This window comes from Vulpes lagopus, chromosome 2, assembly GCF_018345385.1.
Source record: "Vulpes lagopus strain Blue_001 chromosome 2, ASM1834538v1, whole genome shotgun sequence".
Classification (NCBI taxonomy): domain Eukaryota; kingdom Metazoa; phylum Chordata; class Mammalia; order Carnivora; family Canidae; genus Vulpes; species Vulpes lagopus.
Window position 1 is genome coordinate 654729 of NC_054825.1, and position 22130 is coordinate 676858.

General features: G+C 69.1%; 2 protein-coding genes across 3 annotated transcripts in view; one reads left to right on the forward strand and one right to left on the reverse strand.

The window, feature by feature from the left end:
• Positions 1-5450: 5450 nt before the first annotated feature.
• Positions 5451-6932, forward strand: NKX6-2 (NK6 homeobox 2). The gene is made up of 3 exons (XM_041743655.1): positions 5451-5913; positions 6026-6198; positions 6515-6932. Exons 1-3 carry the CDS (start codon positions 5511-5513, stop codon positions 6764-6766), a joined length of 828 nt encoding a protein of 275 aa, XP_041599589.1. The 5' UTR covers positions 5451-5510; the 3' UTR covers positions 6767-6932.
• A 1846-nt stretch (positions 6933-8778) lies between these two features.
• INPP5A (inositol polyphosphate-5-phosphatase A) overlaps positions 8779-22130 on the reverse strand; it is a 160014-nt gene continuing 146662 nt past the window's right edge. Inside the window, exons 13-16 of one of the 2 annotated variants that reach the window (XM_041743652.1) lie at positions 13282-13393; positions 11157-11225; positions 10282-10368; positions 8779-10199 (exon numbers count right to left, since the gene is read on the reverse strand). In XM_041743652.1, coding sequence (XP_041599586.1) covers positions 10288-10368; positions 11157-11225; positions 13282-13393 — 262 coding nt within the window. In that variant the 3' untranslated portion in view covers positions 8779-10199; positions 10282-10287. Of the gene's footprint in view, positions 10200-10281; positions 10369-11156; positions 11226-11741; positions 11961-13281; positions 13394-22130 lie in introns of those variants that run through there. The other variant, XM_041743653.1, reaches the window with a different exon arrangement.

A 22130-nucleotide genomic window follows, 5' to 3' on the forward strand; every position in this document is an offset into this window, starting at 1 on the left:
CCGCCGCGAGCCCACCTCTGTTCCCCGGAAGTCCCCGTTTATCCCTCTCCCATTCCTCGCGCCCCACGCGGGAGGGTGACCGGGAGTTCACGGCCACCCGGGGGTTCGCTTTGCTCCAGCGCTCAGGCTGCAAACCCCATAGGTCTGACTCCCGTGTCCGTGTGTCCCGCACAAACCACACGGCGGGCAGGGACACGCCGGCCCTGCACCTGCACCTCCGGGTCTTTCGGGGAGACGGTCCAGCCCGTGCTCCCCGCACCCATGGGAGGAGGAGGAGGCGCAGGGATGACAAGCAGAAAGAACCTCAGGGGCCGCGGGGCCACGGGGGTGGCTGCTGCGACGGCAGGTGACGCTGCCACCAAGGCCCCTCCGCTGGGCCCGCGGCCCCAGCTGCTCACGCTGGCGACGCCCCGGGCGGTCTCCCTGGCGGGCGGGCTCGGCCCACTGTCATTTCACGGGAGGTCGGGGATGCTGCGTGGAGCCCCGGACGGGCAGCTGTGTCCCTGGCCGTGTCCCCGTCCAGCCCAGGAGGCTGGTGCTCCCGTCCTGCTCCTCGGGGAGGCCCCACCCCAGCACCTCCTCCCCGTGTGGCCTCCTGGCACGGGTGCCCGGGCTGCCTGTGTCCCCCGATGGCACCGTCCACCTTGCACAGCAGGACCCGCCTGCCCCTCCCTGCCCCGCGCGCGACCCTCCCGTCTGGGTTCCGCTGGCCTCACCCGTTCCCAAGGACCGCCGTGGGCAGCACCTGCCCCAGGGCCCGCCAGGCCTGCCGTGGAGGGCAGGTGTGTCACACGCAGAGCCTGGCGGGGACCTGCCACCCAGGGGCACCGCGCTCTCCGTGGGGCGAGGAGGCAGCTGGTGTGCGTGGGGGGGGGGGCGAGCCTCCTCTGGTGACGTCTTCGTGTCGTGCTCCCTGCCCGGGTCTGGGCAGCTGAGAGTCCCCAGACCCCTGCCTGCTCCCCCCGGGACGTCCCGGAGTCTCCTGCAGCGATGGGCGTACCAGGGTGCCCAGCACAGGCTACAGGGTAGGCCCCAGAGACCCCGAGGACTGGGGAGGGGCCCCCAACACCAGGCCATTCTCAGACCCAGGCCCCTGCACCCCTCGCTGGGAGAGCGCGACGGGGCCCAGCACTCTGGCCTGAGGCCATCCCCAGGCCTTAGGACCCGTCACAGACCTTCCTTCCCACTCCTGGGCTGGACCCTGAGCTCCTGCCCCCCTCCCCGGCCCCGGGGCCTCCAGCTGTCTCCAGGCCCGGTTCTGGGAAGCAGCCCCCAGCCCCCAGGCGCGTCGGTGGGCCAGCCCTTAGCAGGAGGGCCCCGGCCACCCTGTAACCCACGAGGGGACTATCCACCTCCCACGACGGGCGACAGGCACCTCGTAAGAGCCCAGGATGGGGTGGACAAGGCAGCCCAGGCCAGAGCCCAGGGGGGCAGGGGCGGCCCCTCCCCGCGGCCGAGGCCTGCTGGCCCCGAGCAGCCTGTGGAAGGTGCCCGGCCCCCGTCCTGGCACAGCCAGACCCTCGCCTGCCATGATGCCCGCGTGGAGGGGGGCTGGGACCCGGTCTGGAGTGCGGCCAAGAGCCCTTCCGGAAGCCTCCGCCAGGCCAGGCCGGTCCCGTCCCATCCTGGGAGCATGGCGACGGCGGCCGCGCAGCGAGGCCCTAACACAAATCTTTTACTCGGTGCTCAATTAGCGCGTTTGGCACGCAGTCAGGACCCCCAGCAGCCCCCGGGAGAGAGCTCATTACCCGCGATTGCACATCTGGGGCCCGCGCAGCCCCGGGGGAATGAGTCTGAGCCGTGATTTACGGCCACTTCCCTTTGTCCTTTCCTGAAGGAGACACGGTTCTCGGGACCCCAGAGGATGGCTTCCGAGCCGTCCTGTGCTACGATCCCCGAGGACTGGCCTCTGCTGTCCCGCTGTGCGGCCGCCCTCCTGGGGGGCCCTCCTGCGACTCTGAGCCAGGCGGCCCTGTAGGGCTCCCCTCGCCCGGACCCCCGTCTACAGGGCCCCGGGGGTGACTCCCATCCCTGGGGGCTCGGGTCCTGCCCGCCGGGCTGGGGCCGCCGCCTTCGATGTGGCTGCAGGGGACGGGCGGCCACAGGTCTTGGAGCCTCTCAGAAGTGGGACGGACACAAGGTGGTGCCAGGGCTCAGGTTCCCACAGGGTCCCCCCACCCCTGGGACCCCGGACTCCGAGCTGCCTCTTTGGGGTCTGTCTGTGGCTCAAGTGCTTATGGCCGCGTGCCTGGCAGGTTGGTGCCCATGGGGTGTCTTGCGGAGAGCGTGGGTCCCGGGAAGCGGAGGAGGAAGACAGGCCCCTGCAGTGGCCACCCCGGCGGCAGAGATCAGGGAGCCGAGTGTGGGCCGGGCGGCCGGCCAAGTGGGTGCTGCCCTCCGGAGAGGCTTTCACGAGGCGGAGGAAGGGAGTGTGAGTGGCCGTGTGTCAGCAGGGGACACATGGGCACCACACAAGCACGGGCGGGCTGTGGACCTGTGTCCCCAGGGCGGAGAGCGTGCGGCCAGCTCAAACGTCACAGCCCCACAGCCGGGAGCCCGCGAGTGTGCAGACCCCGCAGCAGGCCCTGACTCCAATGGGGGGCTGCACCTGCGGGGGAGGGAGCTGAAGCCGGGGCAGGAGGGGGCAGTCCTTGGGTCAGCCCAGTACAAACAGAGAGGGGGGAGCTGGGGTGCCGGTGGACCCTGGGCTTTGGGGGAGCTTCAGGCTCTGCACCGAGGGGAGCGCCACCCCTTCCCCGCTGGCCAGGGAGGAGCAGGGCCGGGCTTCCCCAGCACCCCTGCCTGCGCCCAGCCCCCCTTCCTGAGCACACCTCCGGGCCTCCTCCAACGGGCCCCCCACCACCCAGGCTCCCGCCTCCTGGGGCCTTGCCCGCCTCTTCCTGCCGCCCCCCAAGATGCCCTTGGCTCAGGCGCCTGGGCCCTGGGTGGTGCCTACCTGGGGGAGCACAGAGCCCCTCCGCGGCCCGGACACGGGGCTCCCACCCCGCGGCACTCGCCAGCCCCCAGCACCTGGGCACCGGGCACCTGGGCACCGAGCGTCCCGCCAGGCTGGGCAGGGTCGTGGGGACACGCTCAGGACCTGCATCCCGCAGATGCCGCCCACGCCTTGGCTGTTCCCGGGCTGCACAGCAGAGCAGGGGGTGAAGGGGCGGGGCGGGGCAGGTGGGCGGAGGGGTGGGGGAGGGTGGGGGGAGGGTGGGGGAGGGGCCCCTACCCGGGGGAGGGGCCCCTACCCCCTCCTCTACCCCCTCCTCTACCCCCTCCTCGCCCCTGCCCCGCCCACCTCAGGGCCTCCAGGACCGGCCCTGGTTACTCCCCCGCAGCAGCAGGGGTGCGGTGGGAGGGCGGTGCTCAGCTCCCACGGGGTCAGGGGGGCCGCGGAGGGGCGGGGAGCGCAGGGGCTCCTGCGTGCGGCCTCGGGGGTGACGCCACGCGGGGGTGGGCCTTGCTCCAGCCCCTGTGCCTCGCCCGCCCCCGCCAGCCCCGGTCCCCACCGCGCTCCCTCCGGGCGGCCCCTCCGTGGCCCCGACCTGCTGTGGCTCCGGGGCCCGCGGGCGCGCGATCCCTGGATGGGCCGCGGCGCCTCCTCCGGGGAGGGGCGAGGGCTGGACCGCGCCGGGCCCCGAGCGCCCCCCGCCCGCCCCGCCCCTGCCCCTGCCCCTGCCCCCGCGGGCCCCGAGCGGCCCCCGCCCGCCCCGCCCCTGCCCCCGCCCCCCCGCGGGCTCCGAGCGCCCCCCGCCCGCCCCGCCCCTGCCCCCGCCCCCGCCCCCCCGCGGCACTCGCCAAGCTCGGGGCTCGGCTCCGCGGCCCAGCGGTCCTTGGGCGCCCCCCCCGCGGCTCCCGGCGCCGGGTGCTCGCAGCTCGGGGCCAGGCGCTCCCCGTCTCCCGCGACGCGCAGGTTTGCGCGCAGAAGCCGCCGCCCCCGCAGGACGTTTCCTTCCAGGCCGGGAGGTGGCATCCTCCGACCTCGGCTCCGCCGGCGGGATCCGCCCGCTGCCGACCTGCCCCGAGGGGGCGGCGCCTGGGGCGCTGCATGGGGCGCGGGGGCGGGGTGGGGGGGAGGGAGCCGGGGAGAGGGAGGGGGGATGAGCGGGGGGAGACCCGGGGAGGGGAGGGGGCCGGGAGCGGGGAAGGGGGGGAGGGAGCCGGGGAGGGGAGCGACGGGGTAGGGGGCCGGGAGAAGCCGGACGCCCACGCCTGCCCCCTCCCCGCGCCCACTGGTCCCGGGGGACGCGCGGCCCCATCGCGACCCCGGGCGTCCGGGCGGGAGCACAGGGGGGGCCGGGGGCGTCACAGACCCGGGGGCGCGGGGCGGGCGGGCGTCTGGGGCCCCACGTCCTGCGCAGCTTCCCCCGCGCCCCGCCCGCTCGGCTCCGCTCCGCCGGGCCCGGGTCCTGCGGGAGAGCGTCCCCCGCCCGCTCCCGGGGCGCACAGGCGCGCGGTGCAGGGAAGCGGGGCAGGTGCCGGCGGGAGCCCCGAGGGCGCACCCGGAGGGGAGCGGGGAGCCCGCCCGCCCCCGCGTCGCGAGGCCTCGTCCTGGCGGGAGTGACCATGCGGCCGCCGGCCCGGGCTCGGATCTGCCGCGGGGACCTCGCGGCGCCGGGACGCGCCGTCAACGCCGCACAACGAAAGCGGCGCCGCCAAGCGCCCCGGGAGCGCGCGCTGGGTCCCCGCGTGGAGCGGGGCGGGGGGCCGAGGTCCGCGCCCCCCGAGCCCCGAGCGCAGAGCCCGCCGGCCCCGGTGCTGCCTCGCGGGGTGGGCCCCGGCCTGCGCGGGAGCCTGTCGGGGCGTGGAGCGCGTGGACGCCGCGGCCCGACCTCGCCCCGCCCCGCCCGCGCCACGACGGCCCCCGCGGGCCCCGCCTGCGCCCGCCGCTCCCGGGGCAGGGGCCGAGGGGGGCGCAGGGCGCGCGCGGGGCGGGTCCCGGGTCTGCATCCCCGCGGGCGCTGAAACGTGCCGCCGTATTTTCCCGAGTCCCCATTAAGCCCTTTGCCTAACTAAAGTCCCATCCGGCGGGATTTATTTCGTCCCGCGGGAGATAAATCAGGGCCCGAATTTACAGCCGGGGAGGCACCTGCCGCGCTAATGGGCCCTTCATGGAGTGCGGGCCGCGGGGGCGCGGGGGCGCGGGGGCGCGGGGGCGCGCGGGCGGGCGGGCGCTGGCCAATGGCCGGGCCGCGGGGTCCGCAGCCAATCAGCGCGCGCGCCGCGCGGGGGCCCCCGCGGTTATCAGCGCGCCCGGCCCGCGCCCCGCCGCTCGGACCGGCCGGAGCCGCCGCCGCCGCCGCCGCCGCCGCCGCCCCTGCCCGCGCCCGGCCCCGCCCCGCCCCGCGCCCGAGCCGCCGCCCAGCCTCGCGCCTCCCCGGGCCGTCGGCGCCCGCGCCCCGAGCGCCCCGGGCCGCGCGCAAACTCCCCGGGCCGGCGGGCGCGGCGCGGGGGCGGGCGGGGCGGGGCCCGGATGCGCCCCCGGGCCGGCGGCGGCGGCGCCCATGGACACTAACCGCCCGGGCGCGTTCGTGCTGAGCAGCGCCCCGCTGGCCGCGCTGCACAGCATGGCCGAGATGAAGGGCGCGCTGTTCCCCTACGCGCAGCTCGGCCCCGCCGGCTTCAAGGCGCCCGCGCTCGGCGGGCTGGGCGCGCAGCTGCCCCTCGGCACCCCGCACGGCATCAGCGACATCCTGGGGCGGCCGGTGGGCGCGGCGGGCGGCGGGCTCCTGGGCGGCCTGCCCCGGCTCAACGGGCTCGCCTCGTCGGCCGGCGTGTACTTCGGGCCCGCGGCCGTGGCGCGCGGCTACCCCAAGCCGCTGGCGGAGCTGCCCGGGCGCCCGCCCATCTTCTGGCCCGGCGTGGTGCAGGGCTCGCCCTGGAGGGACCCGCGGCTGGGCGGCCCGGGTAGGCGGCGCGGGGGGCGCGGGGGCGCGCGGGGCCGGGGCCGGGGCGGGGACCGGGGCGGGCGCGGGGGGGACCGGGGCGGGCGGCCGCGCTCACCCGCGCGCCCCTGCAGCCCAGGCCGGCGGCGTCCTGGACAAGGACGGCAAGAAGAAGCACTCGCGGCCCACCTTCTCGGGCCAGCAGATCTTCGCGCTGGAGAAGACCTTCGAGCAGACCAAGTACCTGGCGGGCCCCGAGCGCGCGCGCCTCGCCTACTCCCTGGGCATGACGGAGAGCCAGGTCAAGGTGAGCGCGGCCCGCGTCGGGCGAACCGGGCGGGCGGCGGAGTCGGTGCGCGTCCTGGGGGCTGCGGGGTCGGTGCGCGTCCTGGGGGCTGCGGGGTCGGTGCGCGTCCTGGGGGCGGCGGGGTCCCTGCGCGTCCTGGGGGCTGCGGGGTCCCTGCGCGTCCTGGGGGCGCGGCGGGGTCCCTGCGCGTCCTGGGGGCGGCGGGGTCCCTGCGCGTCCTGGGGGCGGCGGGGTCCCTGCGCGTCCTGGGGGCTGCGGGGTCCCTGCGCGCCAGCCCTCCCCGCCCGGCCCTCGCCGCTGACCGCCGGCCCCGCAGGTCTGGTTCCAGAACCGCCGGACCAAGTGGCGCAAGCGGCACGCGGCGGAGATGGCGTCGGCCAAGAAGAAGCAGGACTCGGACGCCGAGAAGCTGAAGGTGGGCGGCTCGGACGCGGAGGACGACGACGAGTACAACCGGCCCCTGGACCCCAACTCGGACGACGAGAAGATCACGCGGCTGCTCAAGAAACACAAACCCGCGAACTTGGCGCTGGTCAGCCCGTGCGGCGGCGCGGGGGACGCCTTGTGACTTGGCGGCCGAGCCCCGGGGCGGGGTCGGGGTCGGGCCGGGGTCGGGGCCCGGCGCCCCTCGCCGCCGCCCGGGTGTAGATATATTTTTACAGGATAAGTTATAAGGCGGCCGGCGCGGGCTCGGGCGGAGCCACTTTGTATGATCAATAAATTATTTAACACGTCCCGGGAGCCGCGGCTCCGAGGCTGCACCGCGTGTTTCCTTCGCGGACCCCGCCCCCCCCCCCCCAGTCCCGGGCCCCGCGGGTCCGCAGTCCCGGCGGCTCCAGGAGGAGGGGACGGCGGGGCCCGGCCCTGAGACCCAGACCCCTCGGCCGCCCGGGAGCCGGAGGAGCCGCGACGCCAGCGAGCGCCCAGCGCAGCGGGACGGGACCGGCCGGAGTCGCGGCAGGTGGGCAGGTGGGCAGGTGCGGCGCCCTCCCCGGGCTGCGGGCCGGCTCCGCGGCGGGGCCTGGCAGGTGAGCACCACCGCGCCGCGAGCTGGGGCCCGGGGCGGGCGACGGGCGAGTCCCAGGCTGCGGCTCCGCCCGCGGCCCGCGGCTCCCGGACCCTGCAGCGCCGCGGCACAGGCGGCCGCAGCCTCCTCGCTAGAAATGGTCGCTGGACTCATCCGGGCGCCAAAGGCAAACCCGAAGGAACCGCGCGCCCTCCGAGGGTCCGCTCGCGCTCCCTCCTCCCCGGTGAGGCCCGGACGGCTCCGCGGGGGACGGGACCCGGGTCGGGGCGCGGGGAGCGCGGTGGGGGCGCGGGGAGCGCGGTGGGGGCGCGGGGCCGCGGTCGGGGCGCAGGGACAGCGGTGGGGGCGCAAGGACCCCGGTCGGGGCGCAGGGAGCGCGGTGGGGGCGCGGGGAGCGCGGTGGGGGCGCGGGGCCGCGGTCGGGGCGCGGGGAGCGCGGTGGGGGCGCGGGGCCGCGGTCGGGGCGCAGGGACAGCGGTGGGGGCGCAAGGACCCCGGTCGGGGCGCGGGGAGCGCGGTGGGGGCGCGGGGCCGCGGTCGGGGCGCGGGGAGCGCGGTCGGGGCGCGGGGAGCGCGGTGGGGGCGCGGGGCCGCGGTGGGGGCGCGGGGAGCGCGGTCGGGGCGCAGGGAGCGCGGTGGGGGCGCAGGGACCCCGGTCGGGGCACAAGGAGCGCGGTGGGGACGCAGGGATCCCGGTCGGGGCGCAGAGAGCACGGTCGGGGCGCAGGGAGCGCGGTCGGGGCGCGGGGAGCGCGGTGGGGGCGCAGGGACCCCGGTCGGGGCACAAGGAGCGCGGTGGGGACGCAGGGATCCCGGTCGGGGCGCAGAGAGCACGGTCGGGGCGCAGGGAGCGCGGTCGGGGCGCACGGATCGCGGTCGGGGCGCAGAGAGCGCGGTCGGGGCGCAGGGAGCGCTATGGGGGCGCAGGGACCCCGCACCGGGCGCAGGGAGCTCACCGGCAGGCCCTGCCGCAGGTCCGGCTGGGGAAGACCTCGGGCGGGCGCTCCACGTGGTCGCATCCTACTGAGCAGAACTGTGGAGCTTACAGAAACTGTAAGGTTTCTCCTGGAAGGCATTTTTGAAAATGTTAGAGAAACGGAAAAGGCTGGTGATTGGTTCTATGCCTCGTGGCTGCACCATCAGTTTTATAAAACAGACGTTTCTTTTGAACCACTGGCCGGTCTTTTTAATGCAGCAACACGGAAACCTGTTTTCTGTCTGAGTGAACTGCTTTCCCTGCTCACGTTGAGAGCAAAGGAATTTCCAGCTTTAAAGTCTCGAGGACAACAGAGTATTTTTATAATCTCGTTTTTAAATGCTGCGGGGTAATTCCCATTAGTTACCGGTACAGTAAAAAAAAAAAATCCGAAAGATTATTTTCCTGCACTTAACTGAGGGCTTGGTTCGGTGTAGCCGCGTCTGAGGGCGACCTCCGGGATCTCCTCTCGGGCTCACCCGGTCTCCAGTTCGCAGCCCACAAAGGAGCCGCCCGCCGCTTAGCATCTCAAAGGCGACGGGGCAGGGAAGGCAGAGAAACAAAGCGGACGCAGGACTGTTTTCACCATGATCAATTTTATTGCTTAGGAACCGGAGCGGTCATTTCTAGAGGCCTCCACGGCGACCCGCAGCCCATACCCCGTTCCACAGAAGCGCGTGGGGCCGGACTGCCGCGGGGCACGGGGACAGAGCAGCGGCCACAGCACTGACGCCGAACAGACCCCGATGGCACCGTCAGGAACGGACTCGGCAAGCGGACACCCCAGCACTTCAGTGGTAGTGATTTACCTAAAAACGAGCGTCTAAGGCCTTCACCCAGTCCAGGAATTCTGTAGTGTTCTGAAGCAGATCAATAAAACATTCGTCGTGTTTCATCCACAGGCTCTGCGATGACCTTTAATGCTGTCCTTCGTGCTAGGGGAGACGTCGGCGAGGCTACTACTAGGCTGGCTGCGCGGCGCAGCCCGGGAAACTCAGTTTTGCTTGTCGTAATAGGGTTATGTACAGCCCACGTTAGAAGCAGGTTCTATCTGGAGCAGACTAGGCGAGCTTGGTTTCTCCCATGATATTATTGTTTACGTAGAGTACTTGGCACCATAGAACAGTAACAAAAGACAGACGAAACGGTTTACAAAATTCTTAAAAGGTACACCCGAGCTAGCTACAAACTTCACATTCAGTTCTTAATATTACACAGAAAAAAAGGCATAGGAGTAAGAATCTGCAAGTGTAGATGTGCTGTGGTCAGCGTCCCCCCGACGGCCCCGCTGGGGCGCGCGGTCGGACAGGTTCACGTGCCTCAACTGCTAGACTCCGTCTCTACCTGCGGACAGGACCCTCTCAAGCATTCATCCTGGAAAGTATATTTAGCATAAGTTTTGGTAAGATTTATAAATTATTTTTAAAAAGTATATATTTATATATATTTATATATATAAAAATGGAAAAGCAGCTGCAGTGTGATTCAAAAACCATGTAACACGGCAGGGGAGTAAATAACACGGCAGGGCAGCCGCCGGAGGCGGAGACGGGCCCGGCTCTCCTCCAGCGGCCACACCGCCCACCGCCTCGCCCGGGCGCGCCTCCAGCTGGCAGAGGGGACGTGGCCCCGGGGGGCTTCCACGCCGGAGAAGCTCTTCCCACGCTGACAATGATTAAAAATTGAAACTCTGAAGTCTCAGATACAGACTCCCTCTCCTGTCTATAGAGTTTTGGCAACAGGACGGTGACTTATTACAAAAACCCAATATTTCTACTTAATGTCACACGAACAGACAAGACAGTGAGGTATGTGAGGCTTTTCCGGAACGTCCGGAGGCTGAAGCGAAGTGTGGGGCCGGCCGTCTAGCGGGTGGCGCTCGGGCGGGTTGTCGATGCAGCTGTAGGAGGACGAATCTCAATGGACGGGACGTCACCTGCTCCTCGCGCTACAGGGAGGTCTCGCGAAGGGCCCTCTGGTGTCGCTGCCATCGCTTCCCTGCCGTGGAATTGGTCACTCGTTAAAGGAACAAACACACCAGGAAAAGCTGAGAAAAGGTGGAGGAAGGAGTCATATTTACCACACGTCACTGCACGACACAACACTTGTGCACATGGGCGTGAGGTTTACCTGCCCCGGGCGCGATGCGGAACGCCAGGAACACGGGCTGCGGCGGGAGAAGAAGGGCGTCAGGAGCCCGGCCGAGCCCCGGACCCGACCCGACCCCGCTCCGACCCGGTCACTCGGCCTCCCGCTGGGGCCGAGTGGGAAGGGCGCGGCCTCCAGGTACAGGGGGCGCAGCTGCCCGCAAGGCCCTGCGGACGCGGGGCACCGGGTGCCCTCCTGGGTCCGCTCCCGCGGCGACGGTGCCCTGAACACAGGACAGCACAGTGCGGGCGCCCGTCGGTCTGGCGGAAGGTAAGACGCGAGCAGCACCGCCCGGGCGACAGCGGGGGCCCCGGGGTGGGGGACGCTCAGGCGCAGGGCCACCAGGAGCCACCGCGGGTCCCAAGGGCACATGAGAAAGAGGGCCCTGGAAACCGCTGCTGGAGTCTGTGTCTTGTCATAAATAGTGACGTTCTCTACTTTGTTCCACGGGGACTAGGCTTTTCTGTGTTTGCCTCCCCCCTCCTGGTATTTCACTGCAACCAAGTGAAAACAGACCAGGCGGCCTGTGCCCTGGAGCCCGCCTGGTCCCCCCCCCCCCCCGCCGCACCTCCCACGACCAGCCCTGCCCCTGTCTTGCCCCCACTGCAGTCCCTCCACCCCCACATCCCGGTCCAGCCCCCCCACCCCACTGCCCCCCCTCCACCTCCCACCCCCCACTCCTGGGTCCAGCCCCCCTCACCCCACTGCCCCCCCACCCCCGGGTCCAGCCCTCCTCCTCCGTGCAGTCCCCATCCCGGTCCAGGCTTCCCCTCCGCCGCCTGCCGGGGCCCAGGGAGGGCACATCACCTTGTGGTCTCCCATGCAGACGTTGGGCCCGATGTGGTCGTAGGTGACAACCTTCTCCTCGCTCTCCGACTGGGGAAGCAAACAGAACCGTGTGGAAGGCGGGGATGGAGGGGCTTCCTGGGGGGGAGGACACGAGCCCCGCGCCCCCCGCCTCCCTGCCTGCCTCCTGGAGCCTCTCGCCGGCTGGAAGGCAGAGCCTTCTAGAAGCCCCAGCATCCCCCTAGCCCCTGGCTCTTCCTGCTTCCGGAGGGGGGTCGGGTCGGGGCCCCGCGCCCTCGCCTCGTGCACCCAGCGGTTCTCTTAGCCCCGATCCGTGTTTGGAGGCGAGCAGACGCCGAGTCCCGCTCCCCGCGTGTTAATTAACGCTGCGCACCGGCGGCCCTTCCTCCGGGCGCCTCAGCCACCTGCAGGTGCCCGCGTGTCGGGGCGACCGGGAACCGTCTGTTCCTGGCAGGTGCTCCGACTGGGCCGGATTTCCACATCCGCAGCTGAAGCACCGAGACCGTAAAGTTAGAACTGAATTATCTTTAATGCAGCAGGAAGCTTAGGGTCAGATTTACTTTCCAGCACTGTCGCCTGCCAGAAAGTATAAAAACGTCACCTTCGGCGCCGGCTGCGCGCCCCTCCCGGGCCCCTCCCATCCTTCACGCGCCGCGGCCCCGCGAGGTGGGACATTCATCAGCCACGAAGGCAGCAGGACTGTGGATTTCCATCCGCATAATCCGAGACAGATAAACCAATTACAGCCGCGCTCATCACCGGCTCCCGCGCCGCCGCCAGCCCGCCACCGTCCGTGTTTTCGGGCTGGGGAAGCAGAACGGAACATGATGACGAGGTAACCGAGCGTAGCATGATGGATGAGGCCGCGGAGCCGCTCGCGAGGCGCGTCTGCTCCGACTGTAACGCCCGCCGCCGCCGGGCGGCCCCCGGGGAGGGCCTGGGCCGCCCGGGGGGGCTCCCTCCAGCTCTGAAGCATCACAGCTCCGCGATGTGAACGAGCAGGAGACGGTCTACAGGGAACCGCTTCCAGGAGTCGCCTGCAGCCCCGGGCGCGCAGCGGAGACGCCGCACAGTGGGTTTCCCTGGCTGTGGGCGCTTTCCCTGGTGGACGCCACCCGTGTCTCTGTCCCCCGCACCCTGGAGGCACCGCACGCGCTCGGGGCCGGCAGGTGGATGCTGCGAGCCACCGCGAGACTGCGCCCGGCCCTCCCCAGAGCACCAGCCAGCAGGCCAGGCAGGGAGGGCGCCGCCACATCCGGGGCCAGGCAGGCTCGGCCGTGGCCGTGGCCCTGTGCGTGCGTGGCCGACATCCCATGGGGCATCAGTCGAGAGGCCCTGGGTGCGAGGGTGTCAGACAGGGCGCCGGGCAGGAGTGCCGAGGCCCCGACACAGCAGGCTTGCTGCAGACCCAGCGAAGCCCCTGCCTCCAGCCCAGGCCCCTGGGGGCTCCCCCTGGGCTCGGGGAGGACACCATGGGCTATGCCCTCACGGAGCAGGGGGCACCGGGTGTGCGTGCGGCAGGGTGCTGGAGGCCCGGGCAGCCTGGGGGGGCGCTGCTCTCCTGGCCGTGACCCTGCCTGCCCCCAGAAGGGCCCCGGGGGGGGGCGGGGGGCAGCTGGAACCTCAAGCAGCAGAGATCAGGCCCACCCACTGCCGTGTCTGCTCTGAGCACCGAGCACCTGCCTGCGGCCCTGAGTGGGATGTTTGGGACACTTCCTCATGGACGGGGTTGACAAATCTAATTCAGATATTGATTCTTTTGAAAACACTCTTTCTGTATTAAAATGTGGGCACTGGAAATTCTGGAAAATCAGGAGGCTGCCTCCTAAAAGCTGCCTCGAGCCTGGATGTGAATCAGGCTCCTGATTTACAACCTGGGGGAATCAGGACAGATGGGTCCACCGCACTTTACAGCTTACAAGCGCCTGAGTGGATGAGAGCATGCTTGGCTCCCGAGGACACAATAAACTACTGATGTTTAAAGCACCGATGGCCGTGCTGCGTGTTTTGGGTTCAGAAAGTCCTGGGGTGTCGCGAGGGCCCTGGGGCCGGGCGCAGGGTCTGAGGGGGCCGAGGCCCCACCCGGGGCCTGTGTGGCCGGTCCTGGGGCAAGGCGGGCACTCACCTTCAGAATCAGCTCCCTGGCGGACGGGGACATGAGGACGCGGTCACACCACGCGGGGCACCGGGTGTTCATGTACTGCCTGCCCTGGCCGGAGTCCTCGCTGTACGGGTAGCTGCGGGGACAGAGGCACGGGTCAGCCGGTCAGCCACGGCTCTAGCCCCGCCTCCCGCGTCTTCCAGGCCCCCGGGGAAGGCAGGAGGTTCTTCCCACGCACGCGGAGTGCCCAGCGCTGCGCAGGGAAGGAACCCACGAACAGAAGATTCCAGAACACAAGGCCAAACCCACGATTTAAGTTCTCGCTTGAATTTTAGATGTAACAGGCCCTGGGGACAAACCAATGGCATCACCTGTGATGCTGTGCTTTGGGTCTGGGACGCTGTCTGAGGACGGCTCGGCCCGGCCTGGCTCTGAATGCAGGGGTGCCGCTGGGGGACTCCCACCAGGCGCCCGGAGGCGGGGGTTAAACGCGGGCCCAGCCCCGTCCCCGTGCCTGCCCCACCACAGCGTCTGCTCAGCAGGTGGACGGTGCCCCAGCCGTGGGCTCATTGTGGTGGCCCGGCCCGTGCCCGTCCCGGACTCGCGGCTCCGGCCACTGGGCGCCCCTCCCACCCGCTGACCGGCTCAGCCACGGGGCAGGGCCCTGACGGCCCCTCGGGGACGGGGCCCCCACAGCTGGGCACCCGATGGCAAGGGACACAAACGTGGGCGGGGAGCCTGGGGGCGCCACCAGCTGGGGACCCCAGGGTGGCTTCTTTCCGATTCCAGGACCCACGGAAGCAGTCTCGTCTCCGTCCACGGAAAACCGCCAGCCCCACCCCAAGCGGGCATCCTGACGGGACTGACTGAGGGGTGAAGAGCGCACTCAGGACGAGCTGCCTTCGGGGAGACGGGGGCAGCGTCCTGTGTGCCCGCAGCAGTGAGGCGCATCTGCTCACTGCTGGTGACCTCGTACGGCCGTCACTAGAGTCTAGACTTTTCCTTGTAAAAAAATGTTTTTAAGTTCATTCCAAAGGCCCACATGGTCTTGGGTGTGAGCTGGCGTCTTCTCTGCTTCACTTTCCTGCACCTGGAAGGGGGGACGCCGCTGGCCTTCGGGGCCGCTGTGCGGAGGACCCGGTCCCTCTGCTCTGCGGCCTCCAGACCCGTGTCGGGCCTGCACGCTGACCAAACGGCTCCCGCCTGCCCGTCCTGCAGGGGGTCCCACACGCTTTCACCAGGAACAGAGGCCGAGGGCCCCAGCCCCTCAGGGAATCAGTGTTTCACTTGACTAAAGTCCCAAAGCAGCAAATATGCTTAAAACCCAAACCTGCCCAGTCCTGCCCGGAGCAGCAGCGCGTGCAGGGGGCCCGGACGGCAGCGGCTCTACAGACGCCTGTGCAGGAGGGCGGCGAGCCCGTGGCCGATGCTGCTCCGCGCGTGCAGACCCCGGGCCCCCGGCTCAGCGGCGGTGAGGAAACGACAGCACCGGCCGCGCCCTGCCCACCTTGCACCCGCAGCCTCGCCTGGGTGCCCGGGACACGCGGGGCTGGGGACGGGCTCGCTCTAGGAACGTGCTGCCTGGGAGCCGGGGACGGGAGTCGCGCGGATCAACCCCAGCTTCTGGAGGACAACGTGCGGAGTCGCGGGTCGAGAGCACGAGGTGGGGATGAGGGCGGCTGCGAGTGGGAAGCGTAGTGGTGGGCGGGGGCTCTCCGCAGGCGACAGTGAGTCATTGTGCAGAGATGCAGTGGGGCAGGGATGAGCTCCCCGCGCTCAGACACCCCCCTCCACACTCGGGCACGCCCCCAATGCTGCGACAGCAAACCGGTTCGGGGTCCCAGCTGGTCCTGGGGGCTTGTCTAGGGCCGCACACAGCACCCACAGACCACGAGGACCTACCAGGGCCAAAGCTCAGCGTTTGCACCACGGGCCCAGGGTTGTGCCAGGACACAGAAGGCGACTTCTAGATCCATGGGTCAGAGGCGCCTGCGCAGACCGCGGAGCTTCCGTCCTGCCCTGTCCTCGCCGGGACCCGACAGGCTGTCACGACTCACAGGGGCACTGGGATGAGTCCCAGAGGAGAGCTGGAAAAGCCGCGAGTAGCGGCTTCTGGGTCTGTGCCCCGAGGGCAGTCCCGGGATCCCACATGGCCTGGCCCATTGCGCTTGGGCAGGACCCGGCCGGCACCGTCCACGGTGTCCACAGGGCACTCAGTAGGAGGGAGGACCTGTGCCAAGAAGGGTCCTGCTGGTCGAGGCACTGCCCTCGCTCCCACAGCACAGGGCCCCTGACCCGAGAACGGACCCAGCCACGCCGCGGTCGGACGGTGCCGCTGCCGCTGCCGCTGCAGGGAGACCCAGGGAGCCGGGGGCGGGGGCAGAGCACCGGGGACAGGCCCGCGCAGCCCCGGAGCGTACCTGGGTCAGGACCGAACCTGCTGCCACGCCCGTGCCTCTGAGGCAAGTCCTGGAGGGCCGGGGACGCAGGCAGGTGGTGCCCGGGCCGGCTGAGGGGGAGCCGTGACTGCCGGTGACAATCGCCCACCTGTCCCCCCCCACCCCCGGGCACCTCCAGCTCCGTCCCTCGGGATGTGGGCAGCGGCCCCTTTGCGGAGGCCGGGAGACACGAGGCCTCCATCGGAGCCGGCGGGCGGGCGGGCGGGCTGCGGGGGCGCATCCTGGCATCGCGGCCGGGAGGGCACAAAGCCCGGCTGTTTCCAGCCCCAACCCACAGGGTGGCCGCGGGTGGGGGACGCCGGGCTCAAGAGGAGACAAGGTAAAGCACAGCCAGACCAGGACGTCCTGCACCTGCTCCCCCAAGTGGGGGGCGCCCAGGGAGGCCGCGGGGACCAAGCGCCTCCTCGGAGCCCTGCCCGGTGACAGCAGCCGCAGCCCGGTACCCAACACGCTGGTGTAGACGCGGGCCCTCGGCGGCCTGGCAAACTGCGTGTCCCTAAGTACCCTGTTTCAAAAACCCCCACTGTTACTGATATTCCCAGAAAAGACCGAGAAAGAGACAAAAAGAGAAGGAAAGGGAGCAGGAGCCGCGGCCACACCGCACTCTCAGGTGGAGAAGGGGCGGCGGCACCCGGACCGGCCGCAGAGTGCGCACCTGGCTCCCCCGAGCGGCTCCGCTCTGGCCACCCCGACACCGCGGGGGCTCGTCCAGGGCGCAGGGGGCGGCGGCGGCGGGGCTCCTTCAGGTCCGGACCCCCTGGAGGGACAGGTGACCGCAGACACCAACCTGCGGCCCAGAGCCTCTATCCCTCATCTAGAAGTAAGCGCCCCGGGGCCGACCGCCCGCCTCCTCGAGCCGCCTTTACCTCGCTTTACAGACTTTTGTCCTCAGAAGCCGCGGCTTCACCTCACTCTGTGATCAGCTGTTGAGCAGAGACACCTCCTGCCCACTGGACCGTGATTCTCCCCGCGTAACTTCCCGTGGATGAGGAAACTGCTTCGAGAAGTTCTGAGTAGACCAGCAGCTCCTGTCAGTCACCGTGTCACCCGCACGGCACGGCCCCACGTCCAGGGACGGCCCCGCCGGAAAGCCCAGGGTCATGGCCTCAGCACCACCAGCGAGTCACGGCTGCGTGACCTGCGCGCGAGCACGAGCGTGTGGCTGCCCTGGGGTCTGCTCAGGACCAGCCTGCCGCATCCTGCCGCCTGGCGCTCCACTGCGGGGGCGAGTCTCCGACGGCCACGGTGCGCCCTCCGGCCCCTTCAGTTCCTGGCTAGTCCCGGGTGTGGTGTGCGGAGCCTCCGGGTCCCGGGGCCCTCCCGGGGGGTCGGGAAGGTGCGCACGTGGCCCTCACGCGTCTGCCGCGGCCGTCGTGCTGGTGCTGGTGGCACCCCTCGGCCCTGCCCCCACGGGCGCCGCACTCACCGTCCAGCCTGGGAGGCGTGTGGTTTCAAGATGCGGTGGGATGAGACGGACATACGTGACGCGTGCTGCCGGGTGGCTGTTTTGGCTCATTTCATGGAATATCTGTTTTGCCAGAAAGGCAGACGCTGCTGTCACTCAGGAGTTTTGTCAAGCAGCGATGAAACGAGCCACTTCTCCAAGAAAACATCCAAGGTTATTTGTTGCCAGTGACAAAATTCAAGCATTCGAGCCCAGCCCAGAACCCCGGAGAACGTGTGTGGGCCCCGTGCCTGACAGCGGCCCCGGGAAGACCGTCCTCTGCTTGGTGGTGCCGAGGGAAGCGCCGTCCGACACCTGCCGACACCTGGGGCCTGCGTACAGTCCGGCGACCCGGGGGTTCTGGGGGCCGGCTTGTGAGGTCGCCCCGTGTGCGCATGGGCGAGAGACCGGGCCCTTCTAACCGCAAGGAGCCAGCGGCTCACAGATTCGGGTTCAGATCCACGCGGTGAGCCGTCGGAGGGCCGTTCGCCTCAGAAGCACAGGGACACACCGCCGGTGTCTCGGACCTGCACGTGCCCGGGTGCCGCCCCGGCCTGCGGGGGGGGGGGGGCAAGTGCCACCCTGGAGCGCGGGGCGCACCCTCCTGCCCGCCACACACTCTGCCTCTTGATCGTCACCCGCGGGCGGCAGCTGCCGTCGTTGCCCTAACGCAGGTGGGAGCCGCGCTGCGCCCTCGATGGGAAGGACAGGAGCTGAAGGCGCTCTGGGCATGTCGGAATGTCGGAATGTCAGCCCGTCTTCCAGCAAAGTGACAGCATGAAGTTGCAATCCACTAGGCCTGAGGGGCTGTGAGTCCGTGGGGAACAGCGACCAATGTCTGGAGAACCCCTCTCTCCCGTCGAGGCCGGTCCGCGAATGGAGCGTCTGTGGGGGACTCGGCGTGTGGCTGTGCTGACGCTCCGCGCTCTGGCCAGGACGAGGGGCCCCGGGCACGCCCGGCCCCGCGCAGTCCTGCGGGAGGCGCCCCCGGGAGGGACCCAGGCCGCGTGACCAGTGTGCAGCGCGCCCCTGGCTTGGAGGTGCAGGAGCAGCAGCCGCGGGAGCAGATGCTCAGGGTCCCTGCGCAGGACAGGCGACGCCCTGGGACGGTGAGCCCCACGTTCCTGGATTCGGAAGAACTGGAGCAAACACAGGCCTCGCTGAGTCCTCGCAGCCTTCCAGAGAGTCCCGGGAGCCCGGCAGCGCGCAGGGGGCTCAGTACGTCCTGACACGCACTGAGAGCCGCGCCGGCTGAGAGCACACAGGGCCGCCCGGGAGCACAAAGCCAGTCCCACGGGGCGGAAACATGTGGGGCGCATCTCCCGGGCTGTGGAAGGGGCCTGGCACGCAGGGTATCTCTCGGTCCCTGCGGCGTCTCGGGGTGCGCAGCCCTGCCCGGGCCGCGTGGACGACGCACCAGGGGCCCCCTCTGGGAGGGTCCCCACAGGGCCCCACCGACCTTTACAGACACGAGCCGCGCAGCGTGGCCTCTGACCTCACAAGCCTCTGTCCAAGGGAAGGAGCATCCTCCAGTCCAGGACGCGTGTGCCTTGCCAGGGCACTGGCCCCCGCGGAGCCCCGGGGGAGGGTGGCCCTGCGGGTCGGGGTGCAGCAGCCGGGGGGCACCTTGAGCTCAGCCCCACCCGTAGGTGCCCTGGCCCCACACAGAGCCTCGTGGCCCAGCAGTCCAGCCTCAGACCCCAGGGCTGGGGCCCGGCCCTCAGGACATGGACACCCCTGAAGTCGTCCCGGGGTTCCCCGCACTGGCCCGGGGTGCGTGGGGATGGAATTCCTGCCTCCTCTCCACAGGGGGACCTTGGGCCCCGGGGCGGGGGCAGTGGAGGGGCCGCAGGCCTGCCAATCTGGAAGGCTCTGGCCCCGAACAGGGGTTTGTTCACTCACGACTCAGCGGGCAGCGCTGCCCCTCCCCCGGTGGGCATAGCACGGTGTCCCCAACTCCCGCACGCAGCACACTTGGGGCTTCCCGCTCTCTGCTCCAGGGGGGACACGGGAAGCCCCCAGCTGCTTCCCGCCATGAGCTGCTCAGTGCTGCGGGCTGCGCACAGGCCGTGTACACACGCCCACACCCAGGCCACACACGAGTACATTCCCACACGTACACATGAACGTACACACCCCCTACTCACGTGTGTGCACACCACATGCACAAACTCCGCAATAGGTCTTGCACACAAACACACTCCCACATACACACTCATGCACGTGCAAACAGCTACATGCACACGTGCACACATCATGTACACACATGTACATAGCTTATGCACACCCACACCCATGCAGTGGTCACTTGCATACACCCAAGTACATGCACACACCACATACGGGTCCTTGTGTGAACACACCCATGCACACATGCACACACAACCCGTACCCCCACACCTGTATAAGATACGTGCATACACCCTACACCTAGATATGTGCACATATAACCACACGTGTACCAAGTCTGTATACACACACCTACACGCCTCATGTACGCACGTGCAAACCCATGCACACACATGTGGACTCTGTACACACATACAAACCCAAACATGTATACACTACACACACGCGCACAGTAACCCACACACACCCTGCACGTACGTGCCTTTACCTGTGCACATACCACATACTTACCCATGTGCACACACGTGCACTCATACCTAAGGAAGACCCACATACTTGCTCACAAGCACATGTGCCTACACAGTGCACACAATCCTCTGCACACATCCCCATGCATACATGGAGGTGCCCATGCGGCACACACGTGCATATGCCTACACACATCTGCACACGAGCTCATATACCATTATGCACACACAGCCCCCCAGATGTACGCGCAGCACGGCCGACCACCTATTTTACGGTACAGTGAGGAGTACCTGGCAGGCACCACACCTTACAGCCGCTACCCCTCCCCATCGCTCATCACGTGTCCTGGACTTTGCTGCAGCTTAAACTCTTCCCACAGCTTGGAGCTCTCGCAGCCCCACGTGGCCACCCTGCGGCTGTGGACCCTGGTCACAGGCATGATCTCAAAACCACAAAAGAGCTGGAGGCGTGGGCGGCTCCGAGGTTGAGCATCTGCCCAGGGAGTGACCCTGGGTCCTGGGATTGAGTCCCACATGGGGCTCCCCGCAGGGAGCCTGCTTCCCCCTCCGCCTGTGTCTCTGCTTCTCTCTCTGTGTCTCTCATGAATAAATAAAATATTTTAAAAAGTACAGAAGGGATCCCTGGGTGGCGCAGCGGTTTAGCGCCTGCCTTTGGCCCAGGGCGCGATCCTGGAGATCCGGGATCGAATCCCACGTCGGGCTCCTGCATGGAGCCTGCTTCTCCCTCCTCCTGTGTCTCTGCCTCTCTCTCTCTCTCTCTCTCTACGTCTATCATAAATAAATAAATAAATAAATAAATCTTAAAAAAAAAAAAGGGGAAAGTATCTGATGACTTGACTGACCAGGCAGGTAGCGCCTGCACCTGTGAAGCCAGTGCTGCTGAGACACCCATGTCCCCTCCTGTCACAGCTCCTGTCCCCAGTCAAAGCGAGCTCTCTGCTCCTCAGGCTCACGGGGCTCCACAGGCCGACCTGGACGGCCAGGGACACCACCCTGCAGACCCAGGTCCCCCGACAGTGCAGGGACATCGCTGGGGGCCATCCTCCTACGAGCCAAGCAATCCCCACGGAGATTTATGCTCAGCAGCAGTCGCACGCCTCACGGACCCGGACCTTGCTGAGGGCAGGGTGACCCCGGCCTGGGCCCACAGCCCACCCCAGGTGTCCCGGTGAACACGAGAGGAGGTACCCCAACAACCAACACACACGCGCAGCTCTCTGAAGCTCCCCCCACGTAGCACAAAGTCACCCACTTCTCCTGTCCAGGGGCAGAAAGGGCCCCACACAGGCAGGCAGGGTACCCCACCCTCCCAGCGAGGCCTGTGCCTCCTCTGCCAGGGACCACCAGCCCAGGACCCCACCACCCATGTGGCCGTCCTGCCAAATTCTCGAAGTGTCGGGCGGGGCCAGGCGGGTTTCTCTCTGCTGCCCGTGCTGGTGGTGGGCTTGCTGCTCGCCCCCACGCACTGGCCACTAGGCCCTGTGGGCTCTGGGCTTGAGAGAAACTCGGAGATGCAGACGCCAGTGCAGGGTACATGTGTCCACAGGGTCGTGGCCTCTGCCCGAGGTGGGCCCCAGGCCTCCTTCCTCCTCTCCAGCTCAGCAAAGACCGAGAAAGAGATCCTCGGGTTGTTCAAGTGAGAGGCGCTGTTCGGGGCATCTGGCCTACCGCAGCCAGGAAGGGGCGGGCTCACAAATCCTAAGACCCTCTGTAGGTCTCAGGTGTACCTGGAAGTGTCGCGACTTCAAGGGGGACACCGTGGTTAGTCCCTGGGTGGGAACTGCTGGGGTGGCCCTCTGTCCTGCGGCATTCCCGGCTGTCCCAGACCTCAGCCTGGGCACCAAGTCGCTGCCTCTCTGGTCCCCTGCAACTCACGCGGTGGCCCTCTCGGCCAGAGTCTGGACCCTGAGGTCAGAGGGGCACAGCCCATGTGCACCCGCTGCAGGAAGCCCTGTGCACGGTGGGCTGCGGGGTCCCCTGCCAGCCTCCGCGCACGGGGCCCAGGGACGGGGCGCCCTCACAGCACACGTGAAAGCCCATCTGGTTTCCGGGCATATCCTTGGAGCAGAGCTATTGTGTCTGGTGACAGGGTGTGACGTGGGCCCCGGACGCCCCCACGCCTGTGTTATAAAGTTTCCCTGAACGTGCCCCAGTGACGAGGATTCACACCGGGGTCTGAGAAAGGAGAAGGGCTGGGGAGGAGTCCCGGGAGAGGCCTCCGTGGCCCAGGGTGCCCTCCCCTGAATGCCTGGCACGGCGGGGGAGGCGGGCTGAGCCCCCGTCCGGCCGCAGCTGCCGAGGCCGCCCTCTGCGGCTTCCCTACGCCCCACGGCCTCTAAGGCCTGGGCACCG